This window comes from Odocoileus virginianus, chromosome 2 (genome assembly GCF_023699985.2).
Source record: "Odocoileus virginianus isolate 20LAN1187 ecotype Illinois chromosome 2, Ovbor_1.2, whole genome shotgun sequence".
NCBI lineage: Eukaryota > Metazoa > Chordata > Mammalia > Artiodactyla > Cervidae > Odocoileus > Odocoileus virginianus.
The window spans coordinates 64,707,539-64,723,363 of record NC_069675.1 but is presented as its reverse complement, the minus strand read 5'-3'; the positions used below and the strand labels follow the sequence as shown (position 1 = coordinate 64,723,363).

The window sequence follows — 15,825 nt, the reverse complement described above, 5'->3', positions numbered from 1 at the left end:
AAAGTACAGGGGTCTGACTCAAGGGAAAGAATGTGTACTTAGAGTTGGCAGGCCCCAGCTTAAGAAGGGCTCTTTGAGCGTGACTCAAGGCTCAGCTCCACTTACTCTGCATCTTATTACATAACTTCTCTGAGTCTCAGTTTCCCGTCTGTAAAATGGGGCAAGAATAACAGCTGCACCAGCTGCTCTCATTGTATCACGGGATTATGGTATCTACCCATTCACATAATATTTGTCAAAATGCTTTGTTAACCTTCTGGCACAACATGCATGCCTGGGTTAACTAGAAGACAAATATATTTCTCAAATTTGATAGATTTATTAATGCTGGAATGAAATTAATTGGGGAAGTCCAGAATGAGTTCATCACATTTAAAAGTCTATAGTAAAAAACCCTCCCTTCCAGTTTGCCTTGAAAAGTCACCTTGTCCCCACCGTGTTTTCTTAGAGTGAGACATACATTTGCTTCTGGACACAACGCCCTCTGGGCAACTCTGGGATGCGGGACACACAGGGGATGTTCACCGCCAGTGGGACACTTACCGAGCCCTTTCATGGCCTTCCTCAGGGTCTGGGCATCTTCGGCGGCGTTGAAGCCCGAAGTGGCTTTGACAGTGCCTCCCTTGGCTGCCTGATGCAGAAAGAAAGACAGAAAGGTGTGACCAAGAGGCGCCTTCCTGCCAGCACCGTGGCAACTCGCACAACAAACGTTTGTTGAGTACCCACCAGGGGCCAGACACTTGTCCGGGGGCGGGGACACAGCAGAGACTGGGAGAGATGAGGCTCTTGTTCCCTTGCGGCTGATGTTCAAGTTCAGCCAGAGGTAGACAGTAAAGAAGCCAATAAACAAATACTCCACCAGGCAGCTGGAGGTGAAAAGGGCTACAGGGCAGAGAGAGTCATGAGGGGCTGCCCCGAGGAGTGGCATTCAGGCTGAGGTCTGACTGCAGGAAGCAACTGACCCTGCAGAGATCTGGGGGAAAGTGTTGCAGGCAGAGGTAACAGCTGAGGCAATGGCCCCGAGGCTGGAGCTGGCTTCTGAGGGACAAGTGGGAACAGAGGTCAGTGGGACTCGACTTGGAGGGCAAGCTGGGGAGGGGTAAGGTAAGTGACACCATTACCTTTGAAGTAATCTTGTCTCCCCAGAAAGTGGGAAATCAAATCTGAATCCAATCAAACCTCTTAGGTCAAACACCAATTTATAATAAAGAAGAGAAGGAGGAAAATGTTAGCCCACAAAACAGGGCTGTCATCAGCATAATCCAGACTATGAGAAACACTACTTGATGAATGCTCTAGGTTCTTTAACAAATTGCCAGAAGAAGTAGAAAAGAGAGAAATGGAGGGGAAATATAACTTGAAAGATTAAAATAATCATAATGGGTAAACCTTATTGGGATCCTGAATCAAATAGTAAAAAAAAAAAAAAAAAAGAAATGACATTTATGAGGCAACTGGAAAATTTTTTAAAGTAAGCTGGATGCTTTTATATTATTTGCCTACTTGAATTTGTTCCTTTTTCATAACGGCACTTAGGGTATCAAATTTAGACCACTTTGCTCCTTTTCCAAGAAAGGGAGGGAAATAGATACCACCTTACATAAAAGTGGGGTGATGAATGCAGAGGGGCAGTTGGTTCCAGAGGCCTTCGTTCCAATGCTGCCAACCACACGTAACAGAACCTGCTGCTGCTGCCGTTCGGCTGCTCTGCTGTGACTCTTTGTGACCCCATGGACCGCAGCCCGCCAGGCTCCTCTGTCCGTGGGGTTTCCCAGGCAAGAACAGTGGAGTGGGTTGCCATTCCCTTCTCCAGGGAATTTTCCTGACCCAGGGATTGAACCCATGTCTCCTGCACTGGCAGGAGGATTCTTTACCACTGAGCCATCTGGGAAGCCCTGAACATGGACTTGATATTTGATGCCATTAAGCAACTCATGTTAACATTTTTAGGTATGATAATGTCTTTGTGCTTATATTCTATTTTTTGGGGAGTCGAATCTTATACACATTGAAAGAGTTTACAGATGAGAGGATAAGGTGATTGGAATTTGCTGCAAAATTACAGGTTAGGGGAAGTGGACACACAGAAGAAACAGGTTGACCATGGATGAATAGTAATAATAATATAATATTATTAACATATATGAGTTATGATTATATAATAATTATTGACCATGAGTTAATAATAATTATAGGTACAAAGGGGTTCTTTTTACTATTTGATCTGCTTTTGTATGTGTTTACACTTTTCCATAATAAAATAAGAGACATGACGAGGGGAGAATGAGAGCCTTCACAAGCTGGTGAGAAGCGAAAGGTGTTAGTGGCTCAGATGTGTCTAACTCTTTGTGACTCCATGGATGGTAGCTCAGCAGGTTCCTCTGTCCATGGGATTTTCCAGACAGGAATACTAGAGTGGGTTGCCATTTCCTTCTCCAGGGGATCTTCCTGATCCAGGGATTAAACCCAGGTGTTCCGCCCTGCAGACAGACTCTTTACCATCTGAGCTACGAAGGGAGCACACAAGTTGGTGAGGATTTTCTATTTTATTCTAAATATGTTATGAGCCACTGGCAGGTCTGATTTACACATTTGAAAGATCACTTGGGCTACTGTATGGAGATACAGAGATCAGTTTAGAATCTGGGCCAAGATCCAGGGATGTGATGGTAAACGAGGGTGAAATAGCAAAAATGGACACAGACAGACTCAGCACATGTTTTGGAGGAAAGGAGGCAGAACTTGATGATGGATTGATGTGGGAGGTGAGGAAAGAAAAGCAGCAAGTGTAACTCTAAATCATTTCCTTAAGCAGCCAAGTAGAGAGTGGTATCATTTATGTAGATGGGGAAAGCTGGAGACTACCAGATTTGAGATGGCAGTGAGGAGAGGGATTTAGAAGTTCTATTTTCAAAACGTTAAGTTTGGGATGTTCGTTAAACATCCAAGTAGAGTCTAGAAAATGGTTGGTTGTACAAAGTACATCTAGAGAGCAAGTCTCCAGTAATACACTCAGGACACATCAGCGTTTGGATGGTAGCGGACAAAATGACCTGGGGAGAAACTGAAGAACAGGGGTCCTAGGACAAGCCTAGACCTCTCTAGCAGCATAGGGTTAGCAGAGAAGGACCCGAATGGATGGCCAAGAAGGACTGGCCCTTGAGGGGCCAATAAAAGGAAAACCAGGACTGTGTGTTGTCCAGAGGCTGAGGAAGGAGGGAGAGGTCAGTGCCTGCTAAGGTAGGTATGAACAGAGGGCACAGAAAGGATGGTCAGATCTGGGAACATGGAAGGTCCTGGTGACCCTGACAAGAGCTTCAGCAGAGGAATGGAGGAGACAAAAGCCTGACAGTGTGGCAGAGGGAAGGAGGGGGCATCATGAGGAGGAGATAGCAGCTCTAGATATCGAAGGTGAGGACTAGCATCACCAGAAACCAGCATGCCTTAAAGTGAGACACACTCTGATGTGTACGAGGGATGAAAAGTTAGTAGAGACTAGTAGATTCTGCAAATACAGACTAAAAACTAAAAACGTCAACAAGCAAAACATGGGTTAGTGACCAGTAGGAACCATTTAATTGAATTCTGTCTTAGAGATGATATACTGATTAAGATCAAGGTGCCCCGAGTACTTCTAATGTATTTACTAAATTATTAATGCTATTTTAAAATTGATGTTATTTATAAGGGCTTCCCAGATGGCACTATCGGTAAAGATCTTGCCTACCTATCAATGCAGGAGACATAAGAGATGCAGGTTCAATCCCTAGGTTGGGAAGATTCCCTGGAGGAGGAAATGGCAACCCACTCCAGTATTCTTGCCTGGGGAATCTCACAGAAAAGCCTGGTGGGCTATAGTCCATGGGGGTCAAAAAGGGTCAGATATGACTGAAGTGACTTAGCATAATGTATGTGAGGCGGCATAGAGAAATACATACGATTCAATATAAAATAGATGAAAAAAATCAGTGAACGAACAAACCATAGAAAATTACAGTAAGTTGAGTTCAATTCAGTCACTCAGTCATGTCCCACTCTTTGTGACCCCATGGACTAGAGCATGCCAGGCTTCTCTGTCCAGCACCAACTCTCAGAGCTTGCTCAAACTCATGTCCATTGAGTCGGGTATGCCATCCAACCATCTCATCCTCTGTCGTCCCTGTCTCCTTCCACTGTCAATCTTTTTCAGCATCAGGATCTTTTCTAATAAGTGGCTTCTTCGCATCGGTGGCCAAGTATTGGAGTTTCAGCTTTAGCATCAGTCCTTCCAATGAATATTCAGGACTGATTTCCTTGAGGATTGACTGGTTGGATCTCCTTGCAGTCCAAGGGACTCTCAAGAGTCTTCTCCAACACCACAATTCAAAAACATCAATTTTTCAGCACTCAGGTTTCTTTATAGTCCAACTCTCACATCCATACATGACTACTGGAAAAACCATAGCTTTGACTAGACAGACCTTTGTTGGCAAAGTAATGTCTCTGCTTTTTAATATGTTATCTAGGTTGATCATAGCTTTTCTTCCAAGGAGTAAGCACCTTTTAATTTCATGGCTGCGGTCACCATCTGCAGTGATTTTGGAACCCCAAAAATAAAATCTGTCACTGTTTCCATTGTTTCCCCATCTATTTCCCATGAAGTGATGGGACCAGATGCCATGATCTTAGTTTTCTGAATGTTGAGTTTCAAGCCGACTTTTTCACTTTCCTCTTTCACTTTCATCAAGAGGCTCTTAAGTTCTTCTTTGCTTTCTGCCGTAAGTGTGGTGTCATCTGCATATCTGAGGTGATTGATATTTCTCCTGGCAATCTTGATTCCAGCTTGTGCTTCATCTAGCCCAGCGTTTCTCATGATGTACTCTGCATAGAAGTTAAAAAGCAGGGTGACAAAATACAGCCTTGACATACTCCTTTTCCGATTTGGAACCAGTCTGTTGTTCCATGTCCAGTTCTAACTCTTGCTTCCTGACCTGCATACAGATATCTCAAGAGGCAGGTCAGGTGATCTGGCATTCCTATCTCTTTCAGAATTTTCCACAGTCTGTTGTGATGCACACATTCAAAGGCTTTGACATAATCAATAAAGCAGAAGTAGATGTTTTTCTGGAACTCTTGCTTTTTCGAGGATCCAGTGGATGTTGGAAATTTGATCTGTGTTTCCTCTGCCTTTTCTAAAACCAGTTTGAACATTTGGAAGTTCACAGTTCAAATATTGCTGAAGCCTGGTTTGGAGAATTTTGAGCATTACTTTACTAGCGTGTGAAATGAGTGCAATTATGTGGTAGTTTGAACATTCTTTGGCATTGCCTTTCTTTGGGATTGGAATGAAAACTGACCTTTTCCAGTCCTGTGGCCACTACTCAGTTTTCCAAATTTGCTGGCATATTGAATGCAACACTTTCACAGCATCATCTTTTAGGATTTGAAATAGCTCAACTGGAATTCCATTACCTCCACTAGCTTTGTTCTGAGTGATGCTTCCTAAGGCCCACTTGACTTTGCATTCTAAGATATCTGGCTCTAGGTGATTGATCACACCATCGTGATTATCTGGGTCATGAAGATCTTTTTTGTATAGTTCTTCTGTGTATTCTTGCCACCTCTTCTTAATATCTTCTGCTTCTGTTAGGTCCGTACCATTTCTGTCTGTTATTGTGCCTATCTTTGCAAGAAATGTTCCCTTGGTATCTCTAATTTTCTTGAAGAGATCTCTAGTCTTTCCCATTCTATTGTTTCCCTCTGTTTGTTTGCATTGATTACTGAGGAAGGTTTTCTTCTCTCTCCTGTTCTTTGGAACTCTGCATTCAGATGGATATATCTTTCTTTTTCTCCTTTGCCTTTCACTTCTCTTCTTTTCACAGCTATTTGTAAGGCCTCCTCAGACAACCATTTTGCCTTTTTGCATTGCTTTTTCTTGGGGATGGTCTTGATAACTGCCTCCTGTACAATGTCACAAACCTCCATCCATAGTTCTTCTGGCACTCTGTCTATCAGATTTAATCCCTTGAATCTATTTGTCACTTCCACTGTATAATCATAAGAGATTTGATTTAGGTCATACCAAAATGGTCTAGTGGTTTTCCCTCCTTTCTTTAAGTCTGAATTTGGCAATAAGGCGTTCATGATCTGAGCCACAGTCAGCTCCCAGTCTTGTTTTTGCTGATTGTATAGAGCTTCTCCATCTTATCTTTGGCTGCAAAGAATATAATCAATCTGATTTTGGTATTGACCATCTGCTGATGTTCATGTGTAGAGTCTTCTTTTTTGTTGTTGGAAAAGAGTGTTTGCTATGACCAGTGCGTTCTCTTGGCAAAACTCTATTAGCCTTTGCCCTGCTTCATTCTGTTCTCCAAGGCCAAATTTGCCTGTTACTCCACATATCTCTTGACTTCCTACTTTTGCATCCCAGTCCCCTATAAATGAAAAGAACATCTTTTTTGGGTGTTAGTTCTGGAAGATCTTGTAGGTCGTCACAGAACTGTTCAACTTCAGCTTCTTCAGCATTACTGGTTGGGGCATAGACTTGGGTTACTGTGATATCAAATGGTTTGCCTTAGGAACGAACAAAAATCATTCTGTCACTTTTGAGACTGCATCCAAGTACTGCATTTCGGACTCTTTTCTTGACTATGATGGCTACTCCATTTCTTCTAAGGGATTCTTGCCCACAGTAGTAGATGTAATGATCACCTGAGTTAAATTCACCCATTCCAGTCCATTTTAGTTCACTGATTCTAAAATGTTGATGTTCACTCTTGCCATCTTCTGTTTGACCACTTCCAATATGCCTTGATTCATGGACCTAACATTCCAGGTTCTTATGCAATATTGCTCTTTACAGCATGGGACTTTACTTCCATCACCAGTCACATCCACAACTGGGTTTTGTTTTCGCTTTGGCTCTGTCTCTTTATTCTTTCTGGAGTTATTTCTCCACTGATCTCCAGTAGCATATTGGGCACCTCCCGACCTGGGGAGTTCATCTTTCAGTGTCCTATCTTTTTGCCTTTTCATACAGTTCATGGGGTTCTCAAGGCAAGAAAACTGAAGTGGTTTGCCATTCCCTTCTCCTGTGGACCACGTTTTGTCAGGACTCTCCAGCATGACCCATCTGTCTTGGGTGGCCCTACACAGCATGGGTCATATTTTCATTGAGTTAGACAAGACTGTGGTCCATGTGATTAGACTGGTTAGTTTTCTCTGATTATGGTTTCCATTCTGTCTGCCCTCTGATGGATAAGGATAAGAGGCTTATGGAAGCTTCCTGACAGTGAGATACTGACTAAGGGGGAATCTGAGTCTTGCTCTGATGAGCAGGGCCATGCTCGGTAAATCTTTAATCCAATTTTCTGTTGATGGGTGGGGATATATTCCCTCCCTGTCATTTGATCTGAGGCCAAAACTCTGGTGGAGGTAATGAAGATAATGGCGACCTCCTTCAAGAGGTCCCATCCATGCACTGCTGCACTCAGTGCCCCTGACCCTGCAGCGGCCACAGCTGACCCACGCCTCAGCCGGAGACCCCTGGACACTCACGGGCAAGTCTGGGTCAGTCTCTTGTGGGGTCACTGCTACTTTCTCCTGGGTCCTGGTGTGCACAAGGTTTTGTGTGTGTCCTCCAAGAGTCTGTTTCCCCAGTCATGTGTAAGGTCTGGCAGCTGTATGGTGGGGTTAACGGCAACCTCCTCCAAGAGGGCTTATGCCATACCCATTATGGTAAAGGAAGGGGTAGAAAGGAAATGGAAATAGAGACTTAAGGGTCAGTGTGGTTTTTTGATGTGAGACACAGATTTCTCTGCCTGGAAGCCAAAGCAAGACAGAATTGTAATCAATAATGAGAACTGCAGTGTCCACTAGAGGAAAAGAGATCATCTGCCCAGGAAAAACTCTGCTGTTCTTTGTACTGTGTGTAAAAGTGAAAGTTACTCAGTCCTGTCCGACTCTTTGAGACCCCATGGGATAGTCCCTGGAATTCTTTAGACCGGAAAACTGGAGTGGGTAGCTGTTCCCTACTCCAGGGGATCTTCTCAACCCAGAGATCAAACCCAGGTCTTCTGCATTGCAGGCGGATTCTTTACTGTCTGAGCCATCAGGAAAGCCCAAGAATACTGGAGTAGGTAGCCTAGCTCTTCTCCAGGGGAATTTCCCCAACCAGGGATCGAACCCAGGTCCTCTGCATTCCAGGTGGATTCTTTCCAGCTGAGCCACCAAGGAAGCCCATGCTATGCTGAGTGAGAGACAACCTGAATTACTGGAGCTCTTCTGGGCTTCCTGATTTAGCAGCAGAAGGAAGAATCAAACTAGCTTTGGTTTTTCATTTATCTTCCCCTCTGTTCGCTGACACAAAATATGACTATAACCTGTTAACAATCTGGGCTTTGCTATTCTGAATTCTGTTTTCTTGTCAATTGAAACTGGCCTAATTAGTCATGGCCAGCACTTCCAAAAATTGTTCTGTGTCATCCCCTTTCCCTTAGTTCATCTGTCAGGCATGCGCCACTGTGATGTGCATCTGATTGGTGGAGACAGCAGATGGGGGAGGATCTGCCTGAGATCCATGGTTCCCAGATGGCAGTGGAGTTCAGATTCATCTGGAAACCTTGCTCTGCTCATAATGGGTGTTATGTGCTTTTAAGATGCTAAGAGTTCACAAGCTGAGAGTAAGAAGAGATCGCCAAGGCTAAATTTAGGGCTGATGTCATACAGAGGTTTCTTCTGACTTTTCCGATAATGCTTCTTTTGGCAAATGGTAGAATTACCAAATTACCAGTGGTAGGATGTTATGGTGACAGCACAGACCAGCCTAGGGACATCACTATGAATTACTGCAAAGGGAGAGGGTTTTACATCTTATATAAGCCTTGGTTGAAAGGCACCTCCACAGCCTGGTGCCCATGACTCCAGTAAAATCTCAGATTCATGCAGACAGACAGATCCATCTCCTCTGCATCACTTGGGGGTCATGAATTCTGTAAAGAGAATCCTAATATTGGGAGAAATTTCACCTGTAGGTCTCTGTGAAGGAGACATGGTGGGCATATTTTGAGAGGTAGTAAGCTTAGTGGGAAGGAGCACAGGCATTGGAGTTGAACAGATCCAGGTTGGACTCTTGGCTTCAATGCATCCTAACTCTGTAGTCTAGGAGAAGTTTCATTTTCCTCACCTGTATGTTAAGAATAATAATGATACCAATCCACAGGGCTGTTGTAATAATGAAGGAGGATAATACAGCATAACGCTTAGTACAAACAGTAAATACGAAACCAAAAACTCAACTCAGTGGCGTGAGTGTCTCTCATCAGTATAATTCAACATGACCTCAGTAACATTTCTACAATAAATATAATATTGAGATTCTTATATCTGTTTCTGATAACATCCCTAATGCAAGTCAATGGGGTAATGTCAAAGAAAAATCTAGAATACAGCATTTGTACATGGTGGCAAAAACAATGTAAAATAGATCTAAGGCTCTCTTTAATTTGATTCAAGGATGTACATGTGGCCTGTAAAGGCATGGAGGATTTTTATACCCATAGGGCAGTTCTTTAGCAAGTCAGACTTGAGCTCTATGAGCTAGTCCACCTTAAGCTGGACTTCTCATGCCCACTGTGGTCCACATCAAGCCCATCCAAAGGCTTTAGGTCCTAGAGGGTGAGGGTCTTATCTGCTGTAAGACCAGCCTTTCACCTCCTGAATGTGGTCAACTTCTAACACTCATCACTTTTTTACACTTGACTGAGAAAAAGAGAAATCAATGACATTAACTTCCTTGGTTAGTGGTTAAGAATCCACCTGCCAATGCAAGGGACATGGGTTCCATCCATCCCTGGTTTTGAAAGATGCCACACACCATGTGCCACAACAACTGAGCCCACGTGCCAAACTACTGAAGCCCACGTATCCTGGAATCTGTGCTCCCACAACAAGAGAAACTACTGCAAAGAGAAGCCTGTGCACTGCAACTAGAGAGTAATCCCTGCTTGCCACAACTGGAGAAAGCCCACACAGCAACAAAGAACCTGTATACCCCAACAAAGACCCAGCATAGCCAAAAACCATATAAAATAAAAATTTAAAAACTTCCTTGGGCACTGAATTGCTTCCCCCAAAAAAGGTATGTTGAAGTCCTAACCCCCAGCACCTCAGTCTTATTTGGCAATATTGTCATTAAATTAATTAATTAACCAATTATAATAAATTAAATCAAGACGAGGTCCTACTGGAGTACAAGGGTAAGCTGCTAATTCAACATGAATGATGTCCTTAGAAAACAGCACGTGAAGACAAAGACACTCAGGGAGAAGCCACATGGTGACATGTTGTTGACTCCAGTCTCTGCTGAAGAATGCTTAAGATTGCCAGCAAATCACCAGAGGCTAGAAAGAGGCAAGGAAGAATTCCCCTCTGGATTTCAGAGGGACCTTGGCACTGCCAATACCTTGATTTTGGATTTCCACCCTCCAGAAACATAAGACAACAAATTTCTATCAATTTAAGCCACCCAGTTTGTGGCACTTTGTTATGGCAGCCATATGAAATTAATGCAGGCATATTACCTGTTTTCTTCTACTATCTGTCAATAGTAACAAGCAAGTTGGTGACTGGCTGTCAAAATTCTAAATGGCCTAGCTCAGCCCTTGACCCCCGCTGGAGACAGCTTTCTGAGTTGAATGTTTCACAAGGTTCTTTCGGAATTCCGATATTGAAAGAATTTTGGATGGTATTCAAACACTGCCCTTTAAAGCAAACTGCATTGCTGAAAGACACTAAGGAAGTGTTAGTCACTCAGATGTGTCCAACTCTTTTCGATCCCATGGACTATAGCCTGCCAGGGTCCTCTGGTCATGGAATTCTCCAGGCAAATACTGTGGTGGGTACCTAGTACGGGATTAAAATTAATATCTAACAAGATGAATGGACAGAGGACCATGCAAAGATAGCTTATCTGTGAGCATTCCTAGGGACTCTTTTTTTCAGGAACAAGATAAGCTGGGGAAATTTGTTCCTGTTAGTTCTGAAGTATCCATATTGATTCAATTCCAGGGCATAATGTATCATCACCTGTTCAGGGAAGGCAGGGGATTCCCCCCAAGGAAGGCTCCTCACGGCAACAGGCAAAGGGAACAGAGGATGTAGGGAAGAATGATGAAAACAAATAGCTAGAAATCGGTATTGTATCACAATCGATGAACTGTTACTCAGTTATTAAAACAATAATGAAGATGATAAATGTCAAAAGATTGGAACATGGTACAAAGAAATATGTAGCAGTAAAAAGGAATGGAACAAATTGTTGATATAGCACCATGCAGTCCATGGGTGGACTGCAAAAAATACAATGCTCATAAAAAGGAGTAGACGCTCTGTGATTCCATTTATAGGATCTTCTAGAACAGGCAAAACTAATCTATGATAAAAACAATCAAATCAGTGATTGTATTTCCAGACTGGAGTGGAGAACAGGGAGGAGACTGATCTGGAAGGGGCATGAAGGAACTTCCTGAAGTGAGGAAATGTTCTATCTTAAGAAGAGGGCAGATACATGGTACATTTGTCAAAACTCATCTACCAGTAACCATAAGAGCTATGCATTTCACTACACGTAAATTATACCTTTGAAAATTTTTTGTAGATATATGACAACAGTGGCTTTTAAAACATGCTTTCCTTTTAGAAATGGATCATATGGTCATTGTAGAGACTTGGAAAAAAATTTTTAAAAATTAAGAAGAAAATCTGAGTGGGAAGGGGAAGGATAAATTAAGAGGTTGGATTTAACATATACACACCACTATGTGTAAAACAGAAAACCAACAAAGACCTACTGCAAAACACAGGGAACTCTACTCAATATTATATAATAACCTATAAGGCAAAAGAATATATATATATATATCTGAATAGCTGTGCTGTATACCTGAAAACTACATGATATTGTAAATCAACTATGCTTCAATAAAATTTTTTAAAAGAATTAAGAAGAAAATCAAAACACCCATAACTCCATCGAGAGTAAATAATCTTAATATGTTATAAGATGTAATATAAACGTGTTAGCATAGAAAAGGTTAGAGTGAATACACTAACTCTTCTTTATGTTCTTATTACTACTATTTCAAAACCACTATTGAATGAGTAGGGTCTAAAACTAAAATGATGGAAAATAATAGGGAATTACAATACTGTTATTATATCGAATGGTTTTTCTTTCCTTTAAAGACATAATTAAAAAAAAATAAAGACATACTTTATCTGTCCAATAAGTAATAGTCATAATGGGAAAACAGGATCTACGAGAGCAACTGAGGCAATTTTCCTCAGTGGAAAGCCCATGAAAGGGTCACTTGGTTATAGTCTTCACATGTAGAAAGGCTAAGAGCTTGTTCAGAACAGGAAGAGCAATCCATTAACTTTGAGTCCCCAGAGCCAAATACCACACACAAAGTAGGGACACCATAAACATGTCTGAATAAACGTTGTACACGTCCAGGGAGAACCCATCAAGAACAAATAGATTTTACATGAAAGCATAAGAGATTTGGTGCAGACATGAGTAAGCCTTTGACTGTCAGGGATGATGAAGAAAATTCTAAAATATCTAATGAAAAGAAAAGTTAAACATATATTACTATTTGTTCTGTATAGTTTACACCTCCATTTTCCTAAAGGAAGGCATCAAGAGCTGGCAGAATGTCCAGGTCCTCTCTGGGTATAAGATTCTACTTCTATTATTTCTTCCCAGAAGACCAGGGATTAAGCATCACCTGCCCATTCATTTCTCATTCTCCTCATTTGGGCAGGAGAAGGAGAGCAGGTGGCCAGCCTCACATAGGGCCACATTTGCAGCTGAACGGCTCAGCTTCCGCATCAGTAGGAGCTTTATGGAACCCTCAAAGGGATCCAATTCCCTGCCTGTCCCAGAGATCAGATAACGAAGCTCAGAGGAGTCCAGCCACAGCTAGCAGCAGGAGGTGGATGAGAAGCTAACACACTCTGATGAGCCTAAAATGATAAGGTAGCACCCAAAGTGGACGGCAGTCATCTGCTGGGAAATGTGGTGGGATTTTGGATTTTTCCTTTTTATTTGCCTACAGTTTCTACAACGAACACATCGTGCTTCTGCAGAGAGAAATAACTTGTTTCTGCATCTCAAGATATTAGAAGGATTCAAAGGAGTCCCTCTTTGAATTAATTTTCAGGGTCAGGTGACTCACCAGCCCTGAAAGAGTGTTTCACCAGTGTTTCAGGTGACTCACCAGCCCTGAAAAGGTGTTTTTGGAAAAAAAAAAAAAAAAGAAACTACCTTTCCATTTCCTCCTCCCTCCCCTCTGTTGAGCAAACAACCCTTTGTATAAGACAGCAGGCCCTGATTACACATCCTGTACCTGTCTGGGGCTGGCACCAGGGAGGGTGAAGCCCGTCCCCAACTTACCATGATTATGACTCTATGTCAGGGTCACGGTTCGGTCAGTCAAGCAGAAGTTCCTGTGTGATAAAAGCAGAGGGGATGAGAGAACTGCCATTAAAATCATTAATCAAGATAACTCACAGTTTGTACAAAGTTAAGTCACAGGGAAATAACACCCAATTTCATCAAGAGGGCAGCTATTGATTAGCCAAAGAGACAAGAGCCAAGCTAATCATTAAAGAAAAACTGTTCTAAGAGGCAAGTGAATTATGCCAGACAAACAGTCTCCTAGCTGCTCTTCTGCTTGTAGATAACACATTACAGATATGATTCCTCTTGCTTAGTTAGGATGAGCTACATTACTTGAACTCAAGCAAAGCCTAGATTCTAAACTGGAAGTGTTAGTGGATCAGAAGAGGTGCCTCTTGGAGACAAAAGATAATCTGACTACATCAGGGGGAAAGTGCTGCACTCCAGCCTTTACCCTGAATGAGTCGTGTGTGTGTGTGTGTGCGTGCGCGTGCATGCATTTGTATGTGGTGACAGGCCACTGGCCCAACTCACATTAGACCTTTCTTTTTCCCAACGGCCACTGTCACTGCCACCATCTCAGGACTTAAAGGTGCTTCTTCCCTTTAAGCTACAGCCTTACCCACTCAGTTTTGCCCTCGGTTCTTCAGCACCCCCTCCATCAAGAAGCCTTGAGCCATCACACACGTTTTCAGTCATTTAGAATGCAAGAAATGTCTTTACTTTAGACGAGCCTCTGTGGGGCAGACTCACTAGCTTCCTATTTTCACATTCAGGTCCTACAGAAAAGGCTCCTTTTCTGAGCATTTGGTGAGATCCTTGAACTCAAAGAATTACTCCAGAACCAGAAACACGGGCATCACCTATGAGCTCTTTAAAATGCAGAATCCCAGGTCCCCAACTCCAGACCTACTGCCAGAATCTGCATTTTAACAAGATTCCCAGAATATCCGTCTGCACAGTGGTTTGAAAATCACTGGCCTAGATAAGCCTGTCAGGTTGTTGTTATTGTTTAGTCACTGAGTTTGTGCCCGACTCTTTGCAACCCCATGGACTGGAGCCCGCCAGGCTCCTCTGGCTATGGGATTTCCCAGGCAAGAATACTGGAGTGGTTTGCCATTTTCTCCTGCAGGGGAATTTTCCTGACCCAGGGATTGAACACACACTTCCTGCACTGGCAGGTGGATTCTTTACCGCTGAGCCACCAGGGAAGCCCAATCCTACCAGGGAGCCTTGTTCTACCATTCCCCCAGAATAACTGCGTCCTTCTTGGCCAACTTTATCACCGAGTCCTGCTGGGCCACAGTCACTCTTCATCTTCCACTTTCTGAGGCTCAGCTCCCTCTTCCTTGTTTCCCATCACTCACTGCAGACTTAGCGTGTTTGACCAGGGGGTCAATCCCTTCCTGTGGGGAATGTCAACTGGCTACGAGGCACAGCTTGAGCAAAGGTGCAGAGGTGGGGATAAGCCGTGGCTTCAGGGATGGCTTCAGGGACAATGAGATGGCGAGGCTGCTGGAGCAGAGGGCTCCTTCCGGGGAAGGCTCAGAGATACGGGTGGAAAAGCAGGTGGGGAATTGATTATTAAGGGCCCTGAACGTCCACCTGAGGAGTTTGATTTACAATGTAGGCAGTGGGGAAAGAGTGAAAGGGTTTGGTTTTGCAGAGAAATAATGTAAGACAAAACATACTTTAGCAAGTTACTATACTAGGGGGTAGACTAGAGTCAAAGCCAAGGAGTCAGGAAGGCTTGAGATACTATTAAAATACAGGAACAAAGATCTATACTAAAATAGGCAAAGATCTGGGCAGGATGTGGCCCCTGGGACAGGATTTACACATGACATTTTTGTAAGGAAGACATTATTGGATTTAGTGGCTCCTGAATTATCTGAATTTATATACTCAATCACTAAATATTCGTAACACACCTCTATATCTCAGTCATTGTTTTAACTAATAGAGATAATATGGTGAATAAGACAAGGAACCTGCCTTCAAGGAGCTTACAGTGTTTCAGGAAAGACTGACAACAAATCAAGAGATGATTACGTAAGACAATTTGATACCAGTTAGATGAAAATACAATAGGATAATGGTATAGAACAAGGATCAACAAACTTCAGCTCAGGGGCCACATTCTAATTTTAAACAGTCTATCAGACATGACTGAGCAACTAAACAGAGAGAAACAGATACCTTAGGCTCAGGACAGGGCTATCTAAGGTTTTAGGACATAGTTTTAGAGCAACTGAAAGAAAGCTGGTAACTCAACATAAGAGACTTTTCCCAAGGGAATACATATTCCTTTGCATAAGGGAATAATAACACTGTAAATTGTTGTTTAGTCACTAAGTAGTGTCCGACTCTGCAACCCCATGGAC

At 42.8% G+C, this 15,825-nt stretch overlaps 1 protein-coding gene across 2 annotated transcripts in view; it reads right to left on the bottom strand.

Annotated features, from left to right (window-relative positions):
* The window catches only part of ANXA4 (annexin A4), a 71,062-nt gene that overhangs the window by 32,581 nt on the left and 22,656 nt on the right, over window positions 1-15,825 (bottom strand). For both annotated transcript variants that reach the window (XM_020911132.2, XM_020911131.2), the window contains 2 exons: window positions 13,436-13,488; window positions 544-631 (listed from right to left, as the gene is read on the bottom strand). In XM_020911132.2, coding sequence (XP_020766791.1) covers window positions 544-631; window positions 13,436-13,438 — 91 coding nt within the window. In that variant the 5' untranslated portion in view covers window positions 13,439-13,488. The remainder of the gene's footprint in view (window positions 1-543; window positions 632-13,435; window positions 13,489-15,825) is intronic.